Here is a 15,272-nt window from a genome sequence, read left to right as displayed (position 1 = left end):
CTGGATCATCAGCCCCTTTTGGGCCTGTTGCAGCTCCGCTGACACCCTGTGACTCTCCTCTCAGTGTTGGTCCAGGAGCTTAGATCTTTCCTCAGCCCACTGGAGTCTGAGGTTCTCCAGGTTCTTTCTAGCCTGGCAGAGATCAGTCTCCATCCTGACAGCATCCTTCTCTTGCACAGACAGGATGTGGGACTTTTCTTGATCCCACAGGTGTTGAAGTCTGTCTATGTTGTCTTGGGCCTGGTTGTGAGCAGCCTGAATCCTGTTCCTCTCTTTAATGTGTTTACTCAGGAGGTTAAATCGTTGTTTTTCCCATCCACACTTTAGTTTGTTGGTTTCTTCCTGGGCTCGTCTCAGAGCAGCTTCTATCGTCCAGGTTTTCTCATTCTGCTCTTCCAGGAGACGAGAGCTTTCCTCCTCCAGCTGCTGACTCTGAGTCTTAAGGTCCTTTTGGGTCTGGGTCAGAGAGGCTTTCAGCTTGGAGGTCTCCTCTGTTCGTAGGGCCAGGCTCTTTTCTGTCTGTCTGTCTGTTCCTCTGCTTCTCAGTATTTAGGTCTCTGAATTTCTTCATCTCAGTAACAGCTTCTCTAGCTGTGGCCTGCTTATTTGTGAGCTCAGCAAGGAGAAGCTTCCTGTCAGAGGTAGTTTTGGCTTCATGATGTTTAAGCTGATCTTTTAACTGCGCCACCTCATAAAGCAAAGCCACTTTTTCCTCCTTGAGTCTTGATTAGAACTATAATAACCATCATAAAATGCTTTATATCACTGCTAAACATATAGCAGCTGAACTTAAAAACTGTGTATCTGGAGTATTTCATCTAGACTAACCTTCAGGAGGAAACCACTGTAGGGTCTCTGTTCTCTAAGGGTCCTGAGGAGGTCCAAACTTGCTCCAGAGCTGCTGCTGTCCCTCTGTTGTTTTTCCATGGAGGTTGTGTTGAGCTGCTGCATCTCTGTGTGATTCTCCGGCTGCTCTACCAGAGAATAAAAAACTCTCCAGAGGGTCGTCTCTGCAGCCCTGAAAATCCTCAGCTACCCTCTGACCTCCCTGGAGGACATTACAACGACCCGCTGCTCAGGAGAGCTCACAGCATCCTCAAGGTCACATCACAGCCCAGTCACAGCCTGTTTGAACTGCTGCCCTCAGGCCATTAAATCATACACACACACTTCCTTCCTCAGAGCAATTACTGCAATTAACACAAAACACACGCACTCACTGTGCTATAGGAGCCACTGAGTATAATATCTTTCTCTTTCTGTGAATATGTCTATTTATTTACCTGCTTGTTTTTCATTTTTTTACTTGGTGATATATCTATGTATGATAATCATTTAGTAATGCTGTTTTTTACCAAAAGATTGCCATCCAATTTCATTGTTCTCGATGCAATAAAACTCTATCTACAGGGTCTTTTGTGTCATAAAACCAAATGTCCTTCATTCTGTCCTTTTTTTTTTTCCAAAATATGTAAGTGAAAAATACTAGCAGGTAATCATTGTGTGTCTTTGACATCAAGACACATTAAGATAAAAGTCAAGGTCAGGCATGTCCTAGGTCAAACATGGGCACTGTAGTGCAAGCTCCCCCCTTTTTATAGTCTCCATTAAAGCTATGGTCTACGATCTGAAACCCAGTTTGGCTGATGAGACACATTTAAAAAACGCAGATATTTGGGAATAAACATGTTGTTTGTGGGTCACAATGGTTTTAAAAACACATAAAAAGCAATCCTGATAAAATCTTGACTAAGATATTTTCCTCATATCATCCCTTAATAGAGAACTATTTCCTTTTTTATTTTCCTTTTAAGTCTGTGATCATAGCACAAATATGTTTGACAACCCTGGGTGGCTGATTTTTTTTTTTTCAGAAATCTCTCAGTTAACAAATACAGCATTCGTATGTTATTTTCACAGATATTAAATGCTTTAAATTTTTAAGGGCACACATCATTAGCTACATCAAACTCAAAGAAAATACAACCTTGTTCTTCAGACAGCAATGGGGGCTAGTTTCGAGGTGGGACAAAATATTCTTAAAAAAAAGGTGTACAAGACTCTGATAGAAAGTGTTTAAAGAGACAATCAGTTGGTAAATCTGAAAGGGACGGTAACAAGGGTGGTAAAACAGCCAGTAAGTTCATCGGGAAACCTCAGTGCCACTTGGTGAAAGGCATGCACTTAACGCTGGAAAGAAAATCCTAAACTTCTCAGAGCGGTCCAATCCATATCCATATTCCTGTTAAAAATTTGAGCTGCTCCCATCAGTTCAGCGCTTCAGAGTGCTGCAAGTCACCAAAAATTACTATAAAAACTCCCTAATTACTCAGATATTAAACCAAGAGGTAGCAAAACTTAAATTCTCAGTAGTTTCCCCATTTGATCATTGATCTATTGCACTCAAAAAAATGTTGCCTTATCTGTAACTAGTGTCTGTTTTGTGCTTTTCTGAAGACAGTTTTACCCGTTGTAGAAAATCAAGTTTATCCTTCTCTTTACTATTCCATTCTATTGTCAAAATCATACAGCAAGAAAAAAACTGATGCACATTTAAAATTTGCAAAAGAGCTCCTGGATGTTCCACAGCACCACTGACAAAATATTCTGTGGACAGATGAAACCAAAGTTGAGTTGTTTGGAAAGAACACACAACAGTACGTGTGGAGGGAAAAGGGCACAGCACGCCAACATCAAAAGCTCATCCCAACAGTGAGGGATGGTGAAGGGGGCACCATGGTTTGGAGCTGCTTTGCTGCCTCAGGGCCTAGACAGACTGCTATCAATCATCACTTTGCAGGAGCACTTGAGGTATCAGTCCTCCAACTGAAGGTCAACAGGAGATGGGTGATGTAACAGGACAATGACCAAAGAGCAGATGTAAATCCTCCTGACCTCCTGTGCCGGTCTAATCTAACTACAAGAAACGTTTGGTTGAGGTTATTGCTTCCAGAGGAGGGTTAACATGCTATTAAATCAAAGGTTTTAGATACTTTTTCCATCCTGCACTGGGAATTTTGACATCCCCTGTTCATTAAAACATGAAAACATTTTATTGTTTGGTCATTAGTTGAAGCAGACTGTGTTTATCCATTGTTGTGACTTGGATGAAGATCAAAACACATTTTTGTTACCAATTCATGTAGAAATACAAGTCATTCCAACGGGCTCACATACTTTATCTTGCAGTAAAGAAAATCTGAACATCCCCTGGTGAAAATGATTAGCTGCAGTTATTCAGGCTGTTCTGAGGGTGCATTCTTCATCCGGGGCGGTAGGGGGCAACAGCAGCGCAGCCTGCAGCAGCCTCTTGAAGCAGCTGGTTCGCTGTTCAAGGTGCGGCAGAGGAAAACAGAGAGGGGACACCGACAGCGCTAGCTAACAGCTAGTGCGGCAAATATTTATTTTTTAACCCCCTATTTTAAATTCAAAACCAACATTGGATGAAGATTTTTTTAAAGAATAAATATTCGAATAGCTTTTTAGATTTTCCGAAGTGTAAAGGTCGCAGGGACAGGCCAATATCTTTACCCTCAGCGAAGCTAACGGTCGGTAGCTCATGCCAGGACAGCTAGCGGGCTAGCTTTCACAAGACTGTTAACGTTAAGATTTGACTGAGCCTGTTTTTATTAAAACAACGTAGCAATGGCTGATGTGGATAAACTCAACATAGACAGTATCATCCAACGTCTTTTAGAAGGTAAGGAGAAGCTGAGTATTATATTAAACACACTTATCGTTATCTGCGTGACGCTATGACAGACGGTGACAGCCCACAGGCGGCTAACTACACGACGTGTTTACCAACACAAGACAGTGAACAAACAAAATGAGCCATTTGGCCTAAATCTGCCGATTAAAGAGCTAATGTACAGCATACAGCGAGTAAAGACGATGCAAATGAAGTCTTGACAATTTAACATCTGTATTTCTCATTAAACTCTACTTGGCGCCACTCGGCCTAATTCAGGACTATCTGAATGATCTGTTCCTAACCTTTCCAACCTTGTGTTTATGTTTTGTTGCTGCAGTCAGAGGAGCAAAACCTGGCAAAAATGTACAGCTGCAGGAGAATGAGATTCGTGGACTGTGCCTCAAATCCAGGGAGATATTTCTCAGTCAACCCATTCTCCTGGAGCTTGAGGCACCTCTCAAGATTTGTGGTGAGTAAAATCTGTTTACAGCCTTTCTAGATGTGTAGTTATTCCTACACAGCGGCAATCAAAATGAGAGGAAAACCCACGAGTTCCCTAATTCTAAGGTCACGGTTTACTCATGTATGATATGATCCAAGCAAGGGTACATAGGCAGTTTTAAAAACACATTTTATAAATTAAGTAAATGCTGATAAAGAACACTGATCAAAATTAGAGCACACATACCTCCCGCTTATTGGTGTTAATCTGGTACCAGGTGCAAGTTTTGATCATCTGATGAATTGAACTAGCAGCTGAGCTCTGCAGTTTTCACTGATTTTGCAAAAAAATTGAGCCGCTCTTAAGAGCTGAGACCCTCTGGCAGCAGGTTGTCCAGATAAAGGCCAAGGATGTGACCCTTTCAGCCATAAGAGAAATTGCTCACTTAAAGGGACTATATGGAGTTTGTCACTTTTTTACTCCCGACTGCCACCTCAGGCATAAGGCGCAACTGCAGCCTCTGTGTTTAGCTCATGCATGGCGCCCGTGCAAGTACAAGCACGAACATAAAGCTGTAGTGTTTGGAGGCATGACATCAACTGAAGTAAGAAAATTTGTAGGTTACCTATGTGTTTGGACAAAGTATATTTGAGTCCATATTATTCCCCAACGTTTTCAAAAGCAAACGAAGGTTTTGAGTGATGGAGTAGTTTAGAGATACATGAATGAAAAAGTATAAACCTTGTTGTCCCTATAAATGTTAGCTTTTCAACACTTTGAAAGCCAAAGCTTAGTACACGACAGGATTATCAAAATACATAGCTAATCTAGATCTGCAACATATTTTTTCACAAATTACTCTAACAAGCAAAACACTTACTTGATCGCTAACCTAACAGCAACTAACATGTGGTAAACAACCTGTTGTGAAAGTGTAGCAGCAATGCTGCCCTGATAGCGGGTAGCATGCTACGTTTACTAGCATTTCATAGCATTTTTAGGTAAATTTGTAGATAGCTCTTACCTTTCGAGCAAAAGCAGAGCGGGTGGGTCCTTTTTCATCCCCAGAGCTGCTCTTAGCGTTCTCCATTGCTCAAATGCTGCTCTGATGTTGATGTCTAGTTCTTTGCCTTCACCTATCAAATTCCAATTTGGACTTTTTTGTCGTGCTAGATAAAACTTTTCGTTTCTTTCGTCTGCCTGGAGTCTGAGCAGGAGTTGGGGCTGTGCTCGATGCTGGTCTCTTCTTGCTCTCTGCAGAATCCATCTTCAACTGTAGAAAGCTATCGCCTCGCATGCGATGTGTTTATGCCAGGCGGAGGCTAGGTTCAACAGCGCTGAATGCTGGCTATGCGCAGGGAAGCGCATGACATCACGCCTCCCCCCTCCCCTCAGGTACTGAGCAGGGAGAGAGGAGGATTCGCCCTGAAAAGCTTTGTTAATGAAGGGTAGGTACAGGCTGATGGAGGGAGTCAATGTTAAAAAGTCAGGGCTCTGTGTACACATCTAGGCATTGGTGGAGCATGTATGGGGGAAAAAAATCTTTACATTAACTTTGTAAACTCCATGTAGTCCCTTTAATTCCAATATTTCTGGAATATTGCGTCTTCACAACATCACAAACTCAATGAAGTCCCCCCAAAAGGCTATTTATCCACAAAAAAAACACAAGAGGGGACAAGACAATCCAGAGAAACTCAGTGGGCAGTTCGTCCAACACTCTTGGCTTAAAGAATCAAAAGGCTACGCCAAGGGGCAACATCTATTTTGGAAAAAATGAAGCCTATGTGGAAGTACTAAAAGTTGCTGTTCATTGAGAATCTGCTTGAGGCTGGCTGTAGAAAGACCAGAAAGCACGTACACATTAAGCCAGAAAAACAGACTTTTCAACATTAAAAAAACATATTTACAGCCTTGATTAAAAAATGCCTTGGGTCTGAAAATCTAATTTCATCTTCCCACACAATTATTTTCTAACTCAGTGGTTTCAGATATTTAAAACATACATTTGTTCAATCAGAGGCAGAGCTCAGCTCACGGAACTGACCAAGGAATGGCTTCATTACTCAGATTGCAGGACAAGTGATGTGTGGACACTGTGTCCATAGTCTATACAGTCTTTAGGCTACACACACTGTTGCTGAGGAACATGTTGTTTAGACAGAGGAGAGCTGGTCCAAAGTTCACTTCAGTGATAGAAGAAAGTTCAGCTTATTTGGATTTGATTGGTAACATTATGTTCATTGTCAAAGTGGGGAAAGGCTGAACCCAAAGTGTGTGAAGCAGTCAGTGGAGGGGAGGGAGAGGAGGAGGTGTCATGGTTTGGGGATGTTTTCTGTTGCAGAAGTCAGACCTCTCATACCACTACATAGTAGAGTGAGTGCACAGATTTATCAGAACCTCTTTCAACAACATGCAGTTCATCTCCTGTGTTCATCACTCAATGAGCCAGATGGTTTCATTTCAAATTACACATGTCCACACAGACTGGCAGGTGAAGCAGCTCATTTAAGCTGAAAACATTGAAATAAAGAAATGAACAGAGTTTAGCTCAAAATCCTAATCTAAACTCAAAGATGTATAGGGTACCATCAGCCTGCCAGGAGGTCTGCAGATGGAAATTAGCCCAAGGCTATAATCTGGCAAATTTACATTTGTAAAAATGTATATTTATATGCGCTGTTCCCTCTTTAAAATCAATCAATTAATGAAAAAAAAACCTGTGGAAAAACTTGGCCACAAACTTATGGCTAAGAATGCCACTACAGTCACCAAACTGTGGGAGAAAGTGGGAGAAGAGTGACCCAAAATCCCATCACAGCAGTGTGTTTTTCTGTGGCTGTAGATGTGCTAAAGGTGTTAAAACCAGGGCCTGTACACACTTCCTACAACCCATTGACTGTTTAACTTTCTGACTTTTTAGTCATTTGCAATTTTGTTGTACTTGTTGCAATGAAAAAGTTCCATTCTATTCTATTCTATTCTATTCTATTCTATTCTATTCTATTCTATTCTATTTTATCCATAATCTTTTCTCTGTGCTACAGTCACAGCTGTTCTCTAATTCTGATCATTGTTTTCCGCTGAACCATGTTTTTTTTGTGAAACACTTGTCTAGTTGTATGGTGAAGCCACAGCAACAACAAATATCAAGTGTTGATAAATTGTTGTCTGATCTTGATGGACACTGTGTTTCTTTTTGGAATCTGTGATTTATTCTTGTCTTCTTGTCTTCCTGCAGGTGACATCCATGGGCAATACTACGATCTGCTGAGGCTGTTTGAGTACGGAGGTTTCCCTCCAGAAAGCAACTACCTGTTTCTGGGTGACTATGTGGACAGGGGGAAGCAGTCTCTAGAAACCATCTGTCTTCTTCTGGCCTACAAAATCAAATACCCAGAGAACTTCTTCTTGTTGAGGGGAAACCATGAGTGTGCTTCAATCAACAGAATATATGGCTTCTATGATGAGTGTAAGTACAGTGACGCCTCTGTCAGTCAAACCAGTGAGTTTATCAAACAGGGTTTTAGTGTGGAATGCTAAAGCACAACTTAACGTGACACTTATAGACCTTATAGACCAACTTAATGAGACAATGCTGGGTCACAGCAGCAAGAAAAACCCTTTTTATAGAGAGAGTCCTTTAGCAGAGCTCCACTAGCAGGGGCACAGCCCTGACCATTTGCCTAAAGGGAGGAGTTAAAGAGTGACAAACAAACCCAAACAAATGATGTCACCAACAGAAATTTCACCTATGATAGAAATAATAATGATGGTAGAAAGAGGATTATGGCTATGAGGACACTTTATGTTTGACTCAGGCCCGTTGTGGCAGATGTTTTAGAGAGTTAGCTACTGGTACCAGTGATATATGAGAGACACACACTCGGGAAGTAAGTTTCATACAGTGATGGGGCTTCTATGCAAATAAACGAAGAGGAGACGGGAGCTTTGTGTGTCACTTCCCCCACAGTCTAAACCTCAGAGAGACACTCCTCAAAAAACGAGCCAGCCTGAACTATAGGGATGGGTACAGGATTAGGTACTTTTATAGGTACCGACTAGGGATGGGTACCCTACACATTTGAAAGGATACGGTACCGATACCCAGTACCTGGCAAACGGTTCCGGTACTCAACGGTACCAATTTTCGGTACTTTTCTATGTTTATGTGGTAAAAAATATCAATTTGTTTAATGATAAAATCTAAAAAATTTTTTCAGTTTAACATATTTATTCTTCAATATATATCCTTGCAATGCTGTGTTCAAGTCCAGCATGGAAATCACCTACTCTTCCACTCCCTCACAGTCACAAGGATGTATTTAGGTACCTAAACATGGTACCTTTTGATTTTATGTGAATCGGTACCTGGTACTTTTGATAGAATTCGGTCAGTACCTATTAAAGTACCTAATTCGGTACCCATCCCTAGTACGGACTGAATTCTGTCAAAAGTACCGGATACCGATTCACGTGAAATTGAAAGGTACCATGTCCTAAATGCATCCTTGTGACTGTGAGTGAGTGGAAGAGTAGGTGGTTTTCCATCCTTGACATGAACACAGCATTGCAAGGTCATATATTGAAGAATTGATATGTTAAATTGAAAAGAATTATGTTTTATTGTTAAATGAATTTATATTTTTTGCCACAAAAACACAAAAAAGTACCAAAATTTGGTACCATTGAGTACAGACACTGATTGCCAGGTACAGGGCATCTGTACCATGGTGTTTCAAATGTGAAAGGTACCCATCACTTCTTAACTACACGCTTTAATTTAAGGAGATGTTACAGGGCCAAATACGGTGGATTTCAATGGAGGATGTTAAACTCAACCTCCTGAAATACATTTTGTCGGAGGAGACTTTTTGATATTTGATCACTCCTGCTCAGTCTCATCATTCAGGCTCCTCCAGCTGTTGAACATGTTGCCCCCAGGATGCTAGTAGCTGTAGCGTGTGTCTTAGGACTGTCTGTAAGTCAAGAGTTTTTGGTGTACGATTCATTTAGAAACAAAGATCGTATTTATTAAAAAAATATTTTCAACCGAGACAAAGATTTATGTTTTTTAATAAGGCTTGGGGAACTCTATTTGAGGAAATTTGGAGGAAGTTGTTTTTGATTTTTTACTCCTTGGATTTTCAAGGATTTCACGCCAGGTTCTGTTGTATTGTACTTTGTTATGTGCTGTGTACTGATTGTGTGAAAAAGAAAATATGGATCAGACTCTTACAGTATCCAACTCCAGATGACTGTTGCTTTTTTCAGTGATCCTAAATGGAGAAACAGCTGAAGAATAAAACAATAGTAAAAAACAATATTTAAAGAAGAAAATTTGCTTTTACCTCTTCAATTCAAACTGGAACTTACTCTACAAAAGAGGGTTCTTGGTATTAGCTTCAGCTGAAACATGTGAAAGTGACTGAACTGAGATTGTTTTTCTCTCATAATTTTCAGGTAAACGAAGATACAACATCAAGCTCTGGAAGACCTTCACAGATTGTTTTAACTGTCTCCCCATCGCCGCCATTGTTGATGAGAAGATCTTTTGCTGTCATGGAGGTGAGAGTTCTCTCAATTCAAGTAAAACCTATACATTTATGCTATTATTTATGTTTTTAATGGATTTTAAAGTAGCCACGTAGTAAATTAGCCCCTTTGCTTTTTCCTTGAGTAACTCTTTCTGCACTAATGTACAGGCCTCAGCCTGCAGGTACACTTGGTCATTTGTACCTTTCCCTCTGTTCTTTGTAGGACTGTCGCCTGACCTCCAGTCCATGGAGCAAATCAGACGCATCATGCGCCCCACCGATGTCCCTGACCAGGGTCTGCTGTGCGACCTGCTCTGGTCTGATCCAGACAAGGACGTCTTGGGCTGGGGGGAGAACGACAGAGGCGTCTCATTTACCTTTGGCTCAGAGGTGGTGGCCAAGTTCCTGCACAAGCACGATCTGGATCTTATCTGTCGCGCTCACCAGGTGATTACGATCATCCCAGTTTTCTGTTGGCAGGTCACTGGACGGCTGAGAGACGTGGTTTTAGGATTGCAGGACATCACAGACTGTGCAAAGGACACACTGTGTACATTGGCCGCTTCTCCAAAAGCTTTTTGTGTCATAACCAAACAAAACAAGCGATGTCCACCGGTGAACTCTGGTTGAGAAATTCACCTCGCTCTGTTTGATAAAAAAAAAAAAGCTTGGAAAAGGCAAAAAAAAAATCATTTTTGGGAACAGAAATTCTCTGTTTTCACTCTGTATCAAACCCAACATAGGAACTGTAACCTGTGAATCAAACAACACTTTGAGACCACCGACATGATTTTATACGACAACCTTCATGTTTCACTTCTCATCTTTGTATCTCACTTGCAGGTTGTCGAGGACGGCTATGAATTTTTTGCAAAGAGGCAGCTCGTGACTTTGTTCTCAGCGCCCAACTATTGTGGAGAGTTTGATAACGCTGGGGCCATGATGAGCGTGGATGAGACCCTCATGTGCTCATTTCAGGTCAGTGAAGCAGTCAAAAAAAAACAAAAAAAAAAACTTTTTTGCAGCCTGACGTCCAGTGCTGACAGAACACAGAGCAGAATTCGGGATCCCCAGAATTTGTTCATTTTTATTACACACTTAATTTGTGTAAAGATCTTGCTTAATTCAAATTACAAAAGAGAGAGACTCCCTTCAAAGACCACTTCAACTGGTAAATATTCCTTAAGCGAGCACCTTTTAATTCTGGTTTCTTAAAAAAAAAAAGCAGCGTCAGAGAGATCAGGGAAGCTGCTCACAGATAAAATCAATTTGTCTGGTATTTTCCAGATGAATGATCCTCTGCCAGCCCACTCAGTCGTGCATCAACAGACAATCTCCATGCAGATTGGTTATTTCTGTAGTTTTCTAATCATGAATAAAACAAATAGTGTTGAATGCATCGGGAGTTAACGTGTTTAATTTGCTTTAATCAGGCAAATTTGCATCTCCCCACTACTACTCATGTCTTTAGATGACGTGAGGCTCAAGCTCAAGCATTCCTGTAAAAAGTTACCCTGAGCCCTGAAGTCTGTCTTTATCTATTTTTATCTTCTCTTTTTGACATCAGCTACTCTAAAATGTAAAAAATAATGATAAAAAACTGTCCTGGAAAATGTCCAGCCTTTTTCTTACATTCGCCAAGAATTGACCCTCATAATAGGGATGGCTAATCCGTCTGATTTCCAGATTCAATTTCTGGTTAATGATGTCCCCATTTGATTACTAACCGATTTCTGATTATCATTGGTTGTGTCCGAAATCACTCACTCATTCCCCTCTCATTACTCAGTATATAGTGAATTAGATGTAGTTAAGTATATAGTTAAATACATCAGCTAAATTAAAACAACATTTTAGACACTACTAACTTACTCGACAGTGAGGTTATTACTTATGGACTGCTGGGGATTTATAGTTATAACTTCTCTCAAACACTGCAAAATGGTATTTATTTCAGTGATAACTAATATTATACTTAGCCAAATATAATAGAAACATTTAAAGCACTTAATTTCTGAATTAATAAACAGTATATTTTTGCAGCAACTTATACTGTGTTTGAGAATTACAATGTCCAGTGAATGCATCACCTGCGATGAGTTGTAAGACGGGCTCGTCCAGAAGTTTAACAGAGAGATAAGTGTTATTCTCTGACAGTTTTTAATGTTGTTTCATGTTATCAGTAATCAGTAATCATGTAATCAGCCATTTCTTCTGTTTGAACCGTAATGCATGATGGTATATGTTGCTCATATAGTGAGCATCTCTAATACACTACTTTTCAAAATGCATTGTGGGATACATTGAGTGGACTATATAGTGAATGACCATGCTCACTCAGATTTCGGACAGCACTACAAAATGGAGAATTCACTTGTAGTGAATAAGGACTGATTCCAGACACAGCCACAGATTCTCAATTAGCCATTATTGATTTTTTATGTGACAGTAACCCAAATACACCATTAAAAAACAGCCACTTGCTGAATTAGTTATCTTTTATTGAGGATCAACTCAAAGCACTTTCTGTGTTCACACATCCTCATGACGTCTGAGCTTAAATGGCAAAACTTATCGCAGCTTTGATAGTTTATATACTGTAGAACACAGAAATGACCAGGGAAAAAAGTGAAGCTGTACACTTTTTGGTTTTGAGTTTGAAAAATAATGAACAGCTTAAATTTGTCTTGAGTTTATTAATCCCGTTCAACTTAGTCCAGCTAGATTTGATGATAAAGTCATCTGATCTATTTCAAATCCTCTCCTGTTTGAAGCCTCCTGAACTTGTGTGCACTCACCAAAACGTGCAACACTGATAGGACGGTGTGAGACTGCAAACATTTTTGACAGTGATGCAACTATCTGGTGTTTTTTTCCCTTATGTTAAAAGTTTTCTAAATTCCATAATGACCTGAATCAACCCAAACAAGAAAGTAAAGGAATCAGTCCAGTGTGCTGCGAGGTTCAGCAGACACACAGGACAAACATCTGTTGTCAAACTGAACAAAGCACATTTGAATCACCTCACATGTTGTTAGGGACTATGCTGTACGGCTCCAGTGAGGCAGGATGGAAAACTAAGTGTCTAAACTGCACTCATACTAGGGAAAACTATGGTGTCTTAATTAGAGCCCGACCGATATGGGGTTTTTGGGGCCGATGCCGATACCAATACTGGGGGCAAAAAAAAGCCGATATCCGATATATCGAGTGATATCAAATATATCGGCTGATATATAATAAATTCATTAATATACACAGGATATATACTGTATATGAACACAAATTATTACTAGCTATTGAAAAGTTCCATCTTCCATTTAATGCATGGGCCTAAACTAGATTTTAAGTAACAATGTAGCTGCTTTCAAAACATGCAATAAATATAATTACAAAAAAATACATTGAAACTTTTTCAAAAATTATTTTAACAAAGACAATAACTCGTGAATTTATAAGCCCAAGTTAATCCTGCATGGCATTATGAAGTGAGACGCCGTGTAGTAGCCTTATATCAGTTAACACACAGTAGCAGGAGCGACAGAATCTCTGCGGAGCGAAAATATTTTATAATTGGCTACATTTTGGCCGATGTTGATTAATCAGTGACAGGCTATAATCGGCCCGATTAATCGGGTGGGCCGATTAATCGGGTGGGCCGATTAATCGGGTGGGCCGATTAATCGGGTGGGCCGATTAATCGGCCGGGCTCTAGTCTTAATACTGTCTATGCTGATAAAAAATAACAACAATTAGGCCATGGTTGACGGAGATGGCATAAACCTGTACCTCTGTCTTCTCTGGGCTTTTTGGATGCTCCCTTTCTTTCTGTGGATATTTCTTTTGTTATAAAGCCCAGAAACAGTGGGACAGCCCTTTATCTGTTGGTGAACTACATTTTGTTGTTGTTTAGGCAGTGAAGTGTCAAGTGTCACTGTTAACGTTTCACTCTCTTTTTGTAGATCTTGAAACCGGCCGAGAAGAAGAAGCCCAACGGCAGCCGTCCTGTCACTCCCCCTCGCAACATGGTCACCAAGCAAGCCAAGAAATGAGACGGGGGGCGGGTGGCTGGTAGCGGGAGATTCACCCCTCTATTCTGCTTTCGTCTTCTGCATTTGAAGGATTGTTTTTCCTTCATGCTGCCAATATTGAAAAGATATTCACTCCTACTCGATGAAAACAAAATATTTTGTTGTTTTGTCCACAGGGGTAAATTGATATGTCACCGTGAAAACCTCAGGTGTTTTGCACTCCATTTTGCAGCTAGTCTTTGCCACATATGACTGTTCAATCAGGAAAATGTAACAATACGGCTACTTATGCACAGGAATGCCTTGTTTGAAGCTGTGCACAATTTTTCAATTTTTTTTTTATTTCCAACGTCTTATCCATTTGTCATCTTTTTCTCACTGTCAGTAAAAGGGTAATAATGGCTATAAAACCAACGGGGAAAAGTCACAAACACCTGATTACTTCTGTAAAATATTATGTATGATTTATTTACAGTCAGTGTCACGAGATGTTGACTTTACACTGCATCATAACACTTTTAAACAAGTCTTGTGCTAAATTAAAATGAATAAACAAGCACTCTTGTAATGTCTAAATCTTTCTAATAAACTGAGTGTATTTTAGGGGGAAAACTGGAACCTAATGTCGTTTGTTCCTGACTTTCTGCTAATAACTGTGCGATTGAAATACATATTGACTGATTATTTGTTTTAAAAGGGCATCTTGAAGACATCACAAATAAAGTATGTTACTTATTAGTAAAATAGCAATAAAATACGGAATGAAACATTTTTAGTTTAATCTTCTTTTTTCATACTGAATACAAAATCCAAAGTCACAGTGTGATTATCAAAGGAGAAGTGATGTAAATCTGTTCAATAAACAAACAACCTTAAGATCTTTGGCTTTGCTTGAGTTCAACAACAAAACTATTCCACAAATCCACCCCACAAGTTGTAAACCCCCCTCTCTGCCGAAGAATGTGTTAGAGTAATAAATGTCTCACTTAATTCATAATTTGAGCTGTGTTCAGTTGCACCAGGTTTATAGAATTTTAAATTACGGTAAGTTGATTAAAAAAACAGCATGTTTGCGCATCCAAGGTATCCTTAATGTTTGCACTTGTTAAGGATAAAATACTGATGGGAGGTTTTGTTTTGGCTGTTACTCCAGACTTTGTTTCAGTTATTAAGGTTAGGTAAAACAAAAAGTATGCAACCCTCTTCGGTCCAAATGTTTCTTGTTTTTCCCATGACGACATGTTTCTCCACATCTCTCCTCTGATATATTTTACTCAGGGCTCTCAGCAGATTTTGTGGTATAATGTATGAGCAAATGTGCTGGATAAAGCCATGAACAAAGGAGTTTAAACAGGGCCCGTGACCCCCAAATTACCAGAGCTGGAGACCAGTGACCCCCTGCACTGGAAATACGCCTACAGGCCAATTCAAAAATGAACACAAAGAAAAATAAAGAACTATTCAGTATAACTGAAGTGTAGAAAAGTACATTACCTGTGTACACAAATGGCTGTATTTCCTACTCTTCTGTTGAAGTGTGGTGATGAAAAAATGTGGAAAAACAGTTT

At 40.0% G+C, this 15,272-nt stretch overlaps 1 protein-coding gene across 1 annotated transcript; it reads left to right on the top strand.

Moving 5' to 3' along the window:
• Positions 1-3,300: 3,300 nt before the first annotated feature.
• Positions 3,301-14,617, top strand: LOC141790531 (serine/threonine-protein phosphatase PP1-gamma catalytic subunit A). Its single transcript, XM_074670468.1, has 7 exons — positions 3,301-3,700; positions 4,032-4,163; positions 7,378-7,608; positions 9,600-9,704; positions 9,897-10,120; positions 10,517-10,651; positions 13,636-14,617. Exons 1-7 carry the CDS (start codon positions 3,646-3,648, stop codon positions 13,723-13,725), a joined length of 972 nt encoding a protein of 323 aa, XP_074526569.1. The 5' UTR covers positions 3,301-3,645; the 3' UTR covers positions 13,726-14,617.
• Positions 14,618-15,272: the final 655 nt, after the last annotated feature.

This window comes from Halichoeres trimaculatus, unplaced genomic scaffold (genome assembly GCF_033239565.1).
Source record: "Halichoeres trimaculatus isolate MK-OKI-2021-1 unplaced genomic scaffold, fHalTri1.1 fHalTri1_scaffold_5, whole genome shotgun sequence".
Taxonomy (NCBI): domain Eukaryota; kingdom Metazoa; phylum Chordata; class Actinopteri; order Labriformes; family Labridae; genus Halichoeres; species Halichoeres trimaculatus.
This window is presented reverse-complemented; position numbering and strand designations above follow the sequence as displayed.